This window comes from Mytilus edulis, chromosome 6 (genome assembly GCF_963676685.1).
Source record: "Mytilus edulis chromosome 6, xbMytEdul2.2, whole genome shotgun sequence".
Classification (NCBI taxonomy): Eukaryota; Metazoa; Mollusca; class Bivalvia; order Mytilida; family Mytilidae; genus Mytilus; species Mytilus edulis.
The window spans coordinates 12206725-12223317 of record NC_092349.1 but is presented as its reverse complement, the minus strand read 5'-3'; the positions used below and the strand labels follow the sequence as shown (position 1 = coordinate 12223317).

General features: G+C 31.4%; 1 protein-coding gene across 2 annotated transcripts; it reads right to left on the bottom strand.

Annotated features, from left to right (window-relative positions):
- Positions 1-1431: 1431 nt before the first annotated feature.
- LOC139527114 (solute carrier family 22 member 3-like) lies at positions 1432-14973 on the bottom strand. 2 transcript variants are annotated; one of them, XM_071322388.1, is made up of 11 exons: positions 14865-14973; positions 11537-11572; positions 9427-9826; positions 8457-8687; positions 7860-8056; positions 6557-6790; positions 5723-5857; positions 5019-5107; positions 4347-4458; positions 3941-4013; positions 1432-2228 (listed from the first exon to the last, which is right to left on the bottom strand). In XM_071322388.1, the coding sequence occupies exons 3-11, from the start codon at positions 9790-9792 to the stop codon at positions 2043-2045; spliced, it is 1623 nt and encodes a 540-aa protein (XP_071178489.1). In that variant the 5' UTR covers positions 9793-9826; positions 11537-11572; positions 14865-14973; the 3' UTR covers positions 1432-2042. The 2 variants fall into 2 exon arrangements, with proteins under 2 accessions (XP_071178489.1, XP_071178488.1); XM_071322387.1 differs by lacking the exon at positions 11537-11572.
- Between the last annotated feature and the right edge of the window lie 1620 nt (positions 14974-16593).

Sequence of the window (16593 nt, the reverse complement as noted above, 5' to 3'; positions counted from 1 at the left end):
TTTAGTTTACATAAAAATTTGCTAATAATTTCCGGAGCAGGTAAAATGCACTGATTTTTAATTTTTGTTTAATTTTGGCTATTTTTGCCTTTTTAAGAAAAGAAAGCAATGGCATTTGTGTGACAATGGTAGAAAACATATTTTTCTCTTTCAATGTTTATAAACTATACCAGTGGGACAAAAGATTGGTTAAAATATACATAATAACAATTTTTCTTTAAAATTGCTTTGATCTATGATAATTATCCATCACAAGCTACTCAATAGATCATTTTCATGTTAACAACTTTTGACTCCGGATTATATAATTTTTAGACAGGTAACCTTTTCTGTGGTATGACATCCTGATACCAAGTCAAGTGAAAACAAGGTAAAGAAGTAAAATAAAGCTTTCAATCAGTACAACTTTTGGGGAAAATAAAATGCTTTACATTTTCTTTACACAACAAAATCTTTAGGAAACAGTAAACTTTCCCCTTAAATTACACCGATTATAAGTTTGATTTAATTATTTTGGTTGCTCTTACTTGACCGAGTACCAGAATATCCTGCAACAGAAACTGTGACCTGTCAAAAAATTATATAATCAGGAGTCAAAAGTGGGTAATAAGAAAATAGTCTATTGTACATTCTTTTTAACTATGTACAAAAGTGACAGGAATACCATTGCTTTCCCCAGAACAGCGTTCATAACAAATTTTATATGTTGATACAAAAATATGTTTTACATTAACAATTATATATACATTCCAACATTATATAAAGATATATACAGTAATCTTCAAAATTAATATCCCTAAACTTTATAAAAAAAATAATAAATACAATTCAATATAAAAACAATGGAAGCTTTCACTACCTACTGTTATCAGCTTATACATGTTATATAAGGATAAAAGACTTAATGAAAAACCTGATGTCTGTAAACTATCCCTCTAGCAAATTTAATGGATACAAATAAAACTGTCCAGATACTAACAGGGATGGATCCTGCCATTTTTAAAGGGGAGATTCCCAACCAAGGATAGAGGGGGTGGGGTCCAACCATTCATATGTCCCCATTCAAATGCATTGATATTCCAGAAAAAAAGGGGTTCTAACCCAAAGAATTCCCTCCTGGATCCTCCACTGCCTAACAATGTCTAAGGGCTGTTCTGAATTTAAACACATGAGGGCATTAGACCCTTACAACTTATAATATCAAATATGCATTTTACTGTTAACTTTGACATGGTTCTAATTAAAATGCCATCAATGACAATTAACTAATTTGAGGGCTTCCTGATCTTTTCTGAATTAAAAATAACCGAAGAAAGTTTATCATTTAAAAAAAATCTAAAAATTAGTATACATTATATTTTTGATTGATTGAATGATTGATGGGTGTTTAATGCCACTTTTATCTCTCTGGTGGTAAGTTTTCAAATGAAAGAAGCACAAGTGCCCAGAGAAAACCACCAACCTTTGTATTATTGTTTGAAAATTGGTACTAATTTTGTTTCAAATTATCACTAATATTATGTACGTTAAGGAAATGTTGGAGTCTTAAGTATTATGAAAGAATATACTATCCATTTCATGGATGGATTGACCCTGATTTATAAACTCATGGATTTTATTTCTTTTGAAGTAATAATAAAAAGTACAAATATAATATCACAAACACAAACTACAATAGCTAAGTAACAATATTTACATAAACATCAATATATCACAATTATAATATTATCACTTATTTCACTACTACAAAACATCAATTACAGAAAAATAAAAGGCACAAAATTTACAGCCTAGCAAGCTTTGAACATAATTCATATATTTAATTTTTCATTTCAAATATCTATTTCATAACCAACTGAATTGATCAATGGAATTTAAATTCTATATCTGATCACAAAATAGCGGAAATTTGTCAATCTGCTGACTTTTTTTTCAAATTTTCAAAGAATGTTTGCTACAAATATAATTCAAAAGTTCTTAAAATAGAATCAGTTTAATTAAAAACATTTATCTTAGATCAAATGTCTGCCTTCTCAATTTATTTATAATTCAACTGGTTCCTCTTCTGATCCATTACCTCCCTTGTAAGCATCAATATTTTCAGCATCTTCAATAGTATCTGGTAACTTCCTGTTTGCAGTTTCAGGCAAAAATAGAACCAGTAGACTGGCAATCAGGGAAATAACTCCAAACATTATCACAGACACAGATTTGTGGGTAAAATCACCCTGAAATGAAAATCATTTAAAATCATTGACAAATGTATTATTCAAAATTGTTAATTATGAAGTTTAATAAGTGCTTACTATTCCAGTTCAAAGAATTTGGAGAAAAAAAATATTATGTCTTAGAAGTTCAGAAAATGTGTGTTTAAGTGGTACATGTAGAAAACTGAGTGGCTTTATGGTTGTAATTGTTCAACAATGGACTTAAATGTGAGATTAAATAACTAAGGAAATGCTGCAAAGACATGATGTTCTTAAAGATTGAAATGGGTGTTTTTGTGTCTGCAATTATATTCAGGGATGATTCCAGGTGTTTTCAAATGGGTCCCTTGAACATCAAATTGGGAATTTTTATTCTAATTGGGAATTTTTTAAGCATAAAATCTAAGACGAAATAACATTATTTTCCTGTAAAAACGGAAAATGTATATTATTAAGTTTAACCTGTACACTGATGTTCATGTAAGTTGTAACATTTTGAATAATTCTGGATGGGCTACTGTTATTACATGAATATCATTGAACATGATGCACTAGTCTATCATCTTAGCTATAGTTACCTAGCATGCCTAGGCCTATTACAAAAACATATATTTCAGCTTACATAAACCACTGAAAAAAATCATTCATTGGGTATTTTTTCAACAGCAGGTCATCTCTACCTTGATTCAAATGGATTTCAAATTGAACTGGTCAACTGTCGAATTCAGAAAAGCAATTACAAAAGTTCATATACTTAATTGATATTTAAAGCATTGAACCAGTAATCTTTAAAATTATTTGGATCATCTTCAAAACTTTTGAAATAGTTCCATAATGATGACATCGTATTTCATGAATTGTCTATCATCAACATTATTTTCAAAAAACGCTCAAACTTTTGACTTTTGAGGAGTTAATTTCTTTTACAAAACAAGTTTTCATCATATTCTCTGCTGGGCGATCTGCTTTTACGAGATCGATGCCCATTAAACTTTATCCATCAATGTTATATCAAAATTTGAATTTGGTCTCTGCCAAGGTCTACTTTGACACCCAATTTTATCAACCTGCTGGGCGATCTGCTTTTACAAGATCGAATACTCCCATAACATATTAATCAATTGAATTCGGCTGCTAAAATTGTTTGCCACATGTTGACATAATTAAATCGTTGTTAATAAAATGCGATCGTAAACAGCATTCTTATCTTGATTTTAAAACGTTTTGACAACAAACTATGAAAAAATATAGTTGCCTTAATCGGTGACAGAAATTTTTCCGGAAATATCATTTTTATTTTATTTTCCTGAATTGGGAATTCATTTTCATGTACATTTTTTTGGGGTCGCTGGTCTATTTAAGGGCCACTTAGCGGCCCTAAACTATATAGTGGAATCATCCCTGATATTGATCAGTATTTAATGCCACTTTCAGCACTATTGTACTATTTCCTGGAAGTCAGTTTTTACTGTTGGAGGGACCCAGACTTTATGGAGAGAACAACCTACATTCAGCAGGATGCCACAATAGTAAAAACATGGCAAATCAATTATCATTTACCAGCACATTATTCAGAACCTTCCAATAAGACCCAGAGTGCACAACTTTTCATTCTATTTTCTTAGAAACTGATTACTAACAAAAAGAGTAATCTGAAGGGTACCAGCTACTCTTAATCTGAACTAAATAGCACAAGTTCCATTCTAAATGTTCCTATTAAACAGTTCACTTACCAAAACAAGAATCTGAGGGGCCACAACTCCACCCAATCTGGCCCAGAAAGCACATGTTCCCATACCTATGCTCCTATAAAAAAGAATTAGAAAATTTAATATTTTTATAAGTAATCTACATTGTCAAGCATCAAATAATAATTTCCATATATTTTGAAGAGGTTTGTCCTAAATTTGACCACTCATGAAAATCTTTAAATAATTTATGCACAGGCTGCTCTTAAAATCGTTTTTATTGGAAAGTAAAATTCATTGAAATCAGTTTCTTTCTATAATTTTAGATTTGTTTTTTACCAAGACCAGTTTCTACAAAATTAATTATTTTGACACCCCAGCCGGATGTCTGTACCCAAATTTCCACCATGATGTAATCATATAAATATATACTGTTGTAGAACTGACCTACCTGATAACTGTTGGGTAAAGCTCAGAACTGTATACAAATATAATACTGAAAACACCCGCCATTCCAAACTTCCCAATGATAGCAAATACTTTCTCAGCCGTCCCTGACGCTCCTGACAACAAATTCAGATTTCATTAAATACAGATGTGTTGTTTACACTTTAACCAAAAACATGAAAAATCATCTATTACTTAAGATTTATTTTTTTATAACATGGGATAGCTCCTAATGTTAAGACTTAGATTAGTATTCATTGGAAATAAAACCAAATCAAGCTCTGAAAGCCAATCTTTGTTTTACATATAATATATCTACCTATAATCCATTACACAAACAGCTTGTTTACATACAGCTACACTATTTTAAAAGTGATATTTTTTATCATATAAACTTTAAGTCTCATTTTCGCTTCATTCGTTTATTCATGGATTTATTATACGTGACTCATGATAAGTGCATTTTTCATGACATATTTCTATTTGATAAATGTTGTCTGTGATGAAGATTTTAAACTGCTGTTTTTGTGAACAGTTTTTGGTTGTATATCTTGTGAACTCTGATCAGTAAATTTAACATTTCATGAACCGTAATGAAAAAACCCCATTACCCCCCTCTATTAAGACCACTAAAGCACCAAGGTACTTAAGTTTAATGTTTATTTTGTCAACCTACCTGCTAGTGCAATAGGAATAGATCCAGCAACTATGCACGAAACAGATCCAATAACAAAGAACACCAATAGAGGAGTTCTTCTTCCAAATCTGTACAGAAATTAATGAAAATTTACAATTAGAATAAATACCATCAGTATTGTATAATGAGTTCTCTTACATTTGTAATTAAGAGTAATTTTAGATTAATTCTGCAATAAATTTTTGATTTTGCATACTTTTTGATGTAATCTCCATGGAAATGAGATATGCCAATGCTATTACATCTGCATATTAATTATTATTGACCTGAAACAAATGGCTCACCTTAACCGGACTTCATCACAAACTAAGCAAAACATCCAGTCAATAGACCATGACTGAGTGTGCAGGGCCAATCAATCACCGTGTAAATGTGATTTAACAATGATTATACAACTGCATACCAAATATCATTGGCCTACCACTTGTGGTTCCCCATAAACTGTCACAAACTAATACATTGTTGAGGTCTATGTTAACATGGTTGTAAACATTACACACCTAAGTCTTGCTTTTTTTGCTTCTTCAACTGTAGATAATAAAATTGATATGTTGCCTATATAGATGGTTTCATGATATAACTGCAACATATTTATCATGTTTATGTGGAAAATAATAGAAAGTGTACACAAAAGTAATTGTGAACTCAGTTTTGAAGAAATATAGTGAATATTTTCTATTTACCTTTGGATCAGGTAAATAACCATGATGAAGGCTACCAGATCAACACATCCACTGATGAAAAAGGTTAAGTAATGGTTCCCTGCCAGTCCTGCTATCTTAAATGTCATCCCATAATATCCAACACATACAGAAAACCTGAAAATTCAATATATCTAATATCATTTGCATCATTATAATACTGGAATGTGATTGGTCTGTTACTTTCCATGATTTACACTTTGATTTACTGTAAATTCAGAAATAATTGCAACATTTTATTATATCTAAAAATGAGTCTTGGTGAGTTGCAATAATAAGAACTCACGTTCTTAATTCGATGTATATATCTGTATAACAAAGAATCATATCTCTAATCCTCCTAAATTGGATTAGTTTTCATCATACATTTCTTATCAATTTTCCAGATTCAAATAAATCATTGTTTAATGTAGATTTTCCTGAAATGGCATTAATTAATCTTGCAGTTTTGTCCATTCTTCAAAAATCATAATAATAAATGCACGCAATAATTCCTGTATTTATAGTACATGTTATATATATTGTAATGATTATATCATTGAAGAAGAGGAGAATAGAATTATTGAATCTACACTTAAGGTCGAATCATTTTGACCTCTAAATTGAATATTTTAAATTTTTGTATCTGTTGTTTTGTAGAGTTGCTGTCTCATCAACTTATATCCCATATATTTTTATATTCCAATTTTCATGTTCTGTATGGCTCTGAATGTAATTTTTTATTTACTGCCGTTTCATTATTTGGATGTTCCACAATCTAGAATAAAGTTAATTGGTTTCCTATTTAATGCAGTGCAATAATCTCTAAATAACTACCATAAATAAAACAAAATCAAGCTGTGTTTTCGTAGAATTGGTGTACGTAGTAGATCATAAAACATATACTGTCGACCTGGTTCATTATCTTTAGCCTCAATTTGAATTTGGAGCTCATCCATTGTTCTAGCAGGGAAGGACAGATTGTTGAATTTGGTGATTCTCTTTACTATTTTCTGAGCTTGATCAATCTTATCTTTTATCATAAGCCATCTCAAAGTTTCTGGTACCATCCTATAAAAAGAGAATAAAAAAGAAAATATATAATTTAAGACTTATAAATTTCAGAATTCATATTTTGTTTCTCTGTTGTTTTGTGCTTTGTTGGTTTTTTGTTTCTTTCCTTTTTTAGGAGGATAATTATTATTTCTATTTATAAATCATTCATTTATCTACATGAAATAAACTAGAATACATTTCAGAAATTTCAAATTTTTTGCTATGTTTTTATTTATACAAAGAAATGCAACAGTATGATCAGGTTTGCGTTAATCACCATTTACATACATAATTTCAGAAGTCTTTTGCTACATAAAATTTTTGAAAAATAATTAAAAGTATTTAGCATTTTTTCCAGCAGTCATGGATTTGCACTTAGTAACCAAAACATGAAAAATTAACATTTGTGTTAAATGTTTTCTGCTATGTATTGATCTGATGAGTTACGGTAAGCCTTTTTCAACTTATATCCATAGTTTGTTCTAATGTTGTTCTGTTACACCATGGTTCCAGTTTAGGGGATGGTGGGCGCCTCCACACATGTTTATTCCTGCTTCATTCTTTAAACGCCTGTCAGAAGCCTGTAGTTCAGTGGTTGTCATTGGTTCATGTCTGTCATATTTGTTTTTCATAAATTATTTTATAATAAATTAGGTCGTTTTCTCAATTGAACTGTTTTTTATATTTCCCATAGCCATTTACATAGTATGGGTTATTTCTCATGGTTAAAGGCCATATGGTTACCTATAATTGCTTACATCCACTTCATTGGAACTTAAGTGGAAAGATGTCTTTTTGTCAATCATATCTCCTTATTTCATAAATATAGGAAGATGTGGTATGAGTGCCAATGAGACAACTCTCCATCCAAGTCACAAAAAGTAAACCATTATAGGTCTAAGTACAGTCACACCGAAGAGCAGTCTATAAAGGACCCCAAATACTACTAGTGTAAAACCATTCAAACGGAAAAAACAACAGTCTAATTTATATAAAAAACAAGAAACGAGAAACACTTATGAACCACATCAATAAACAACATATGTATATTTGTCCAAAGGGGAGGATTCAAATTGTAACTTACCAGATGTAAGTAAGTGCCAGTGCACTAGGAACAGATATGGCTAGTTGTATATTTCTCCAGTCCTGTAGTAGGTAGGCTATACCGGCCATCATGATGACAGTCACACCCCAGAAACATTCCAACACAGCTCCAGCAGTCCCTCTATACTTGGGGAGGAAAAGCTCCATCACCATCACATATGTCGTGGTTTGTAGACCCTGTAATAAACAAATTATTTATAAATAAGGAATAGATATAAGTGGCAATGAGACAGTAGTCCAACAACACAGCCCAGAAAGGGGAGGAACAGCTCCATCACCATCACATATGTCGTGGTTTGTAGACCCTGTTATAAAGTAAGTATATAAGTGTCAAATATAAGAGTACAAGTTGATTTTCTATAAAGTTTCCATGTTTTGCATTGAAACAACAAAAGGGTACATAATCCTTAATATATTATGTCACTCAAAAATGTCAATACATGTAATAGTTGAAAACATTCTACCATGTTTTGATCAAAACTGATTCCCTAACTCTGCATTGACCTAACTATTTGAGTCAATAATAGTAAGCATGGTAAGTTTACATGTGGTGTAAACTTTCTAATATTAACATTACCTGAATAAAAATTCCCTGTAGGAACCTCAAACCAACAAACAAATAGTAGGTCTTGACTAAGGCGGTCAGCACACCAATAGCCACTGGTGTAAACAGAGTAACCAGCATAATTTTCTTCCTTCCAAACTTGTCGGCAAGGTAACCAAAGATTAATCCACCAACCATCACTCCAATAAAATAAATTGTTGTAGCCAGTCGTGATAGGTAGGCATTATTACAAACAAGGTCCCACTGAAATTAGATAAAACATGTAATATAATTATTACATGTACAATGTACTATACAAATTCTTGCTGATACTAAATAAAAGACACAGTGTTAAGCTTGTGATATTTATTGCATTTTTATAATAACTTAACTTTTTTCTCTAAAGTAAAAAAAACATCATTTGTTTGTAGATCAATATTATTTGTTCAAATTAATGATACATATATGCATGTATGATCTGTGTATCTGTAAAATAGTTATTTCCAATAAATCAGTAAAACTAAGGCTGAATCACATAAGACCTATTTTAAAAAGCAATATTATTGGCACAAAGTCAGTTAATCTATTTTGACCCTGTGTCTGCTTCTTCTGTTCTAGCTGTAGTTAACTGCAAACTTTTTAAATATGGATCAGGGGTTTATATGACTGGTCAGTTCTTTAATTTCCGTTGAAGGTTGATGGTTTTCTATTGGATTCTGGCTTCCTTTACCAATGATAACTGGGTTCCATAATTTGGCCAAATGTGTTGAAAGTGCAGTTAAATGCTAACAATCAACCAATCAATAAGTATTCTAAACTTAATGTTGTCCTATATGCTGACAGAAAATTCTAGAAAAAATAAGTAAAATAAGATGTTTGCCTATATATGTCCACTTCATTTGAACTTTGGTGGATAGTTATCTAACTGGCAATCATACCAGATCTCTATATTTTCATATTGTACATAGATATTTACATTGATTTACATCGTTTCTATTTTTACCTCTGATGCAATAGATGATTCTTTGCCAACATATCTCCACTTTCCATTAGGAGAAGAATCACAGTTGAACATTTCACTTGCGTTGGTGCTATCACTAGTGATGTACTTGGTACTACATTTACCGTATTCAGTTCTCTCATTTTGCCAAAAACTATAATTATTTGTTGATGTAAGATTAAGCATGTATGAAGGATCCTCGTAACTAGCATTATAACACTCATACTGAGGTGGACGTCCAATGAAAGCCATGACGATATGGTTGAAGACAACAGGGAAGTAATTCAAGGCTAGCAGCAGGAATATGCAGACTTGGTACTTGCCAGGACTGCCAAGTTCTTGGAGAAGGCTTTCTAACTTGATCTTCATGATTTATCTGTGTTGTGTTCGTCTTAAATGTTTACTGAAAGTAGAAGTAATAATTGTTCATGTTATAATAATTTAATTTTGGATGTAATGCGTCTTCTGATTGGCTGACAGTGTTTTGTCTATTAGCTCATAGACAAAATTTGGTCATGTGACTGAGACGTCATCAACAATTATTCATGATTTAATCCAGCTTAAAATGGAATTTAGAATTAAATTATAAGGAATGACTGTAATATTTTTTTCTGTCTATTCGAAATATAATCAAAAATGTGGTGCAGTGGCACTTTAAATCAGTATGCACCACTCATTTGTAATGTTATTTCTTCATTTCTGCTATTACATGTATTACAGTCATTCCTTAAATAATACATGTTCTTCTTACCTTAAGAAAATGATGTAAAATCTTTTATGTTATTTGGTCTTTGGCAATCATAATACATTTCTAACTTTTATCAACTGCAGTCATTCAAAACAAATTTATTAAAAAAGTAATCTCCTTACGTTTTTTGTTATGTTAATTCTATTTAAAGTTGACCCATAATATTATGATAATGTACTAAACATTGTAAAATATTTATTATGAAATTTTGATTTAATTACAAGTTATGCATTTCATCATATGTCATTTAAATTTTAATAGCCTAGCTAGCTATTGGCATTTGACCAAACACATTATAACTTTTGAATTCAGTATGGTTTCCCCTTGTCAAAAAGTATTGTGCTAAATTACAGACAGAAACAAACATTTGTAGGAAAAAACATAAACATATCAATATTCCAGATGTCATCCAGAGCTAAGACTGGATGTCAGTTTAAAGATCAGTTTTCTGACATTGAGGTTAAATCTTCGTCTATGAACAATGATGATGATGAAGAAGAAAAAAATATTGATAGGTTTCCAGCACTTAGTAATGGCTACATATTTTGTATACATGTATATATCCATTTTTTGATGTTTGAAAAGTTTCACAACATATATATCATGTATACAGAGTAAATTGTGAAACCTGCCTAATCCGATACCAAAGTATTCCAACATCCCACTTTAAACGACACATTTTCCTGGTCCCATATATACCTATCCTTGCAGAAAAAACCTGAGTATTTCAACACCCTGTTTAATCCAATTTTTTTTTCCTGGTCGCCTATTGTGTCTAATAACACAGGTTTCGCTGTAAAAGTATTTGTCACTTACCTTACTTTAGTATGTAAGTATATACATGTATATTATAATTCAAATAAACTACTTATTTCTAGCTGGTCACTGAAATACTGGAATAAAGACTAGGCTTTCAACTTAAATATCTAAAGGTTTTTAATTACAGATACGCCAATATTAAAAGACTTAATAAAGAACCGGAAATCTAAAGGTTAATATCTAATAATGGTTACAAAGATAGCAATCTGATGTGAAAAGTTTGTATGGTTAAATCGATGAATAAATCAATATTGTGATGATTTAATTCACTTTTATGGAAAGTTATAAACAGTTCCAATAATGATTACCTGCTGTCTAGCTGTGATGTAAATAATTCTAACTCTCCTTACAAGAAAAATAGAACGATAATAAAGACAACAACACCCATCAATTCCCACATGGAAAGAGTTTATTTTGGTTGACATGTTTTGCCAACAAGTGATATATACAAGTTAACCAAGGTTATAATTTCCAGTATTCTTACAAATGAAACTGTCTTTTTTATGTTCAAATAAGTATAATCAAAATCATTAAAAATGTATTTACCTTGAATCAAATGTACCAGTATTTAAAACCTCATCTCTAAAACAGATCCATATATATATTTATATCATTTGAATATAACTATGGTAAAAACATGACATTAAATTTGATGTTATATGTCAACACTGAGTGGTAAAATATGTAAACAAGTTGATACAATTCCAGGTTCGTTGACCTTAAAGGGAATTTTTCATGAAGGAGCCACGAATATTAGCAGGCTTCCGATGGTCTTTTGACGAACAGGGCAGAAAAAATATACCATCAGAACTTGTTTTGTTTTGTTTTGTTTTTGTTTTGTTATTCTAAAATTCTAAAATATCAACATTAGGCTTATAACTACCTAAACAAAATGTGGGTTGATTTTAAGAAAAGATTTCTACAATTCGTCAAGATCAATGATACAATGTTGGAATACTGCTTAAAATCGATTCAATAATAATTAAGTCTCCACATAAAATCAATAATATTTCATGACATTAAAAGTACCTAAATGGTTTCCATTTTATTCAATCAATTATGACGGAGTGTAGTCCCATGTATACATAAAAATCACTGTATTGTTTTGGTTAAATTGAAAAAAACTTTTACAGAAGAGTTTTATGACATGTATCATATTACATGCATTATGAGCTCATAAAATGTATCATGAACATTCTTCCTGAGGGCCTGAAAAGCGGGAGATTTTGACTCCTGCTGGAAGAATCACATGTACATGTATGCCATATAGTCATGATAGTGCTACACTATTTTTTTTAAAGACTTTGTTCCTTTCTATAAACATGATAAACTGTATAATTACATAAAAAGATTTTCTCAAAATATTTTTTCCAAATGTGTTCAAAATGAAAGTTGAGCACATATTTAATACATGTATATCATGTATATATATCCATTCAAAACTTCTGTCCAGGTTTATAATGTAGCATTCAATAAGATTTAACCAAGTTATTGATGTCTAAAAGTAAAACATTTATATTCTCATACTGTATGTAAATTATGTTAACTGCATAAACTAGAGGCTCTTAAGAGCCGGTGTTGCTCACCTTGTTCTATGTGCATATTAAACAAAGGACACAGATGGATAAATGACAAAATTGTGTTTTGGTGATCATAGTGATGTCGATGTGTTTGTAGATCTTACTTTAGTGAACATTCTTGCTACTTACACAATTTTCTCTATCTATAATGAACTTAGCCCTTTAGTCACAGAGGATAATATTTTGTAAAAATTTAAAAAAAATTACAAAATTAATGAAAATTGTTAAAAATTGACTATAAAGGGCAAATGAAGGGTAATAACTCCTTAAGAGGTCAACTGACCATTTTGGTCATGTTGACTTATTTGTAAATCTTACTTTGCTGAACATTATTGCTATTTACAGTTTATCTCTATCTATAATAGTATTCAAGATAATAACCAAAAACGGCAAAATTTCCTTAAAAATTACCAATTGGGGGGCAGCAACCCAACAACCAGTTATCCAATTCATCTGACAATTTCAGGGCAGACAGATATTGACTTAGCTGATAAACAATTAAACACCTTGTCAGATTTGCTCTAAAGGCTCTGGTTTCAGAGTTATAAGCCAAAATCTACATTTTACCCCTATATATCTATTTTTAACCATGGTGGCCATCTTGGCTGGTTGACTGGGTCACCGGACACATTCTTAAACTAGATACCCCAACGATGATTGTGGCCAAGTTTGAGAGGAGAATATTTTTGTACGACGGACGACCACGACGGACAACGACGACGGACGCCAAGTGATGAGAAAAGCTCACTTGGCCCTTGTGCCAGGTGAGCTAAAAAGGTCAATCTAGCAAGGTCCAAGACCACAATTATTTCGTAGTGCATTTCTTTTAGAACAAAAATTAAAATTTAAAAAATCCCACCTACACTTTCTCAAAAAAACTTTTACAGTGTGTTGTACTACTTTTGGGTAAAATTATAGAAAACTTCATCGGCTCTAACTCAAAATATGGACAATTTTATGTTTAGGGCGTCTTAAAATCTTTTGACTGCTTCCAAAGTGCTAATTTTCAACCTTTTTCAGCTGGACCAAATCACTACTTTCCTTTAAAATTCTGGACCCAAATTTTTTTACAGTGTAATTTCACCCCCCTACTTGCAATTTGAGTTATTAAACATGGAGAAATAAATTTGGAAGGGGTATAAAAATTAATGGCAAGTAACCCACTGTCAACACTAGGGACTATATTCGTGAACAACGAAAATCAAGGGATGACAATTGTGGTCTCGAACCAGTATTAAAAGATACTAAAAAAATAAATGGGGAATGTGTTCATGGGACACAGATGCTCCTGTTTACATATATATGTCATTGTAAAGGGACACAACTCTAGTACTGTTTTAGCTTGGGTGGTGACTGAAGCCATAAAATTGTTGTTAGAAATAAAAAATTATCTTCTTCTTTAATTCGTTCAAAACACAAAATAAAACTAAGTGCTAATTGACTTGATTATACATGTATCAGCAACAGGTTACCCTCATCAAGTAAATCAATTACATGTACCTGTTGGTTCTATCAATGCTCTGGTTAAATTTCACATGTTATTTTAAATCACACAGATAAGATTTAACAAGTCAAATTTTACTGAAATAACTATTTCATACCAAAAATTATAGCACCAGGTAAGAGAGAATTGAGAATGATAAGACAGTGCAATGCTGATAGGACCACACTCAGATATTATAGAATCATTATACCTGGGTGGTTATTCAAATTTTTTCAATGCCCTAAGTATACTACACTCATAAAATGCCTATATATTTTACAATGTATGTGATGGTATTGTCTTTAAGTATTGTATATACATGATATACATGATATATTGTGTATTGTAATCATTTTTTAAATATTCTTGATATTTTATTGAATAAAATATTAATCATTTAATATTATTACCAAGAGGTCTGTGATGCTTTAAGGATCTGGGATAACACTGGCTTAACCCCTGTGATCTGACTGTGTTGTGTATAACATTAATTCCCTGAACTTGAAATAGTCTTTACTTTGATTTTGTATGTGTAAATTGTAATATTGACAACAAATCATCAATAATGTAGAAATTTACAAATCGTTTGTAATGATAAGATTAGGTCGTAAAATTGAATTTTTAAGGAAATTGGAAGACCAGCAAGGAAGTAATTAATTAAAGTTTCATGTGTCAAAGCAAAACGAAAGTGAAAGTAGAAATGATTTGGAAGTGATTCTTCGATGACATTCTAGGGAATCTCATAAAATTAAACTAATATTCAATAAATAGATTTACTTATATGTCTATATGTTCAACTTTTCATAATTACCTTCTGGGTGATATGTCACAGTCAGCTCTTCTGATGACCTTGTTGGTCTTTCACAACCACTGAAACCGCTGACAATCCTTATCCTTCACAGCGCCATCTGTGTTTTCTCAAGAAAAGAAAAACGTAAAAATGGTGATTTGATGTTTTGTAAGGCAACAATTTCATAAGATTAAACCAAATAGGTATTGAAGTAATTTGACACTGTATTATCAGAATTTTAAGCAATTTTATATTCTTTTTATCATTTTGCAACTAGACCGGGTCATTACCGATATCAAGTACAGCCGACAGCGAAATTTGCATATTTTGAAATCAAGGATTTGTATAATAGTAAGAAACAAAGTATACTGAGTGCCAATGAAAACGGAACACTTGGTTTTTCAAAAATAAAATTTATATTAGAAATGATAATCTTTCAAAATAAATTGTTCTTGAAAATTAACAATTTTAACAATAGATCGATATCAAACAAAAATGTTTCCTTGTCATCTTTCAGGCGCAATAGGTAAACGAAACATCCAATGTCGAATCATCAACTCACAGTCCTAATAAAAAATGTTCCAACCCCGTGGTGCAGCGCAATCTCGACAACGCCGTGGAATTGATCATCCCGGACGTTTAATGTAATCCCGAGGAATGTTTCTCCACTTGTCCCGCAAAGAAAACTCAAGCTGACTTTATGATATTGGTGGTGATTTTCATCGTCTAAACCATGTCAAATCTGATGCAAAATTTGCTCGATCGGACTAAAATCCGACGAAAAGCATGACTTTTGGCCAAGGCAGGTGCTAAATGTCTATGTAACCACCACTGACGGTTATTTGGTACATAATGAATGATTTTTGGTCTACAGAACTCAATGTTTACGCCAGACGGCCGTTTAGATAACACTAAGGAAAGACTGTGGTGCTCTTTAACAATTTCTGCGCAAATGGTGCTTTACTGAAACTGCTCCAAAGGTTCTACCGTGACCACCATTGAACTCTCGTGACCTTTGGACATCCATCAGATTCTATATCGGATATGTTAAAGACCAAATGTATCGGTCTTGCTGAGCGTTTTGTACCCCGGGATGTGGCTTATCATTAAATGATCCATTTTGGTTGAATTTGTGAATGCTTGGTGTTATTGTAGACGCTACAACTTCAGTCTTCTCGTAATTGTATGCTGTGAAAGACTTCATTGGATCATGCCCAAAACTGCATGTCGCTGGTTGTCAGAAAGTCCTGGCATTTACTCAGATGTTTATTGCAGTTTCTTAACAATAAGGGCGGGAAAATGCATGACATTAGCCAAGCTTTAAATGACAAAATCGTGAAAATGGTGCGTATGTTGAAAAGCGGTGAACTCGGTTTATGTCCGTTCAAAATAACCCTTACTTCGCATTTGTTCCAAAAATCACTCAACCGTAAAATCGTCGACAATTGTCTTAAAAGTCATTTTCAACCAACTATATAAAGTTCTAATATAAATAAAATAAAAATTTTAAGATTTTTTTTAAAAACAAAAGTGTTGCGTTTTCTTTGGCGCTCAGTATATTTAGTACGGCAAAACAAAAAAATGTGTCACTACAAATAAGCTATATTATAGAAGTTTTTTGGCAATTAATCATAAAAAAATATATCATTCTACGCAGGGACTTTCTAACGTACTAACGTTAGTATGGAAAGTCCCTGTTCTACTGTATAATTTCAAGATGCTAGTCATGAGATTATGCTTTATAAATCTT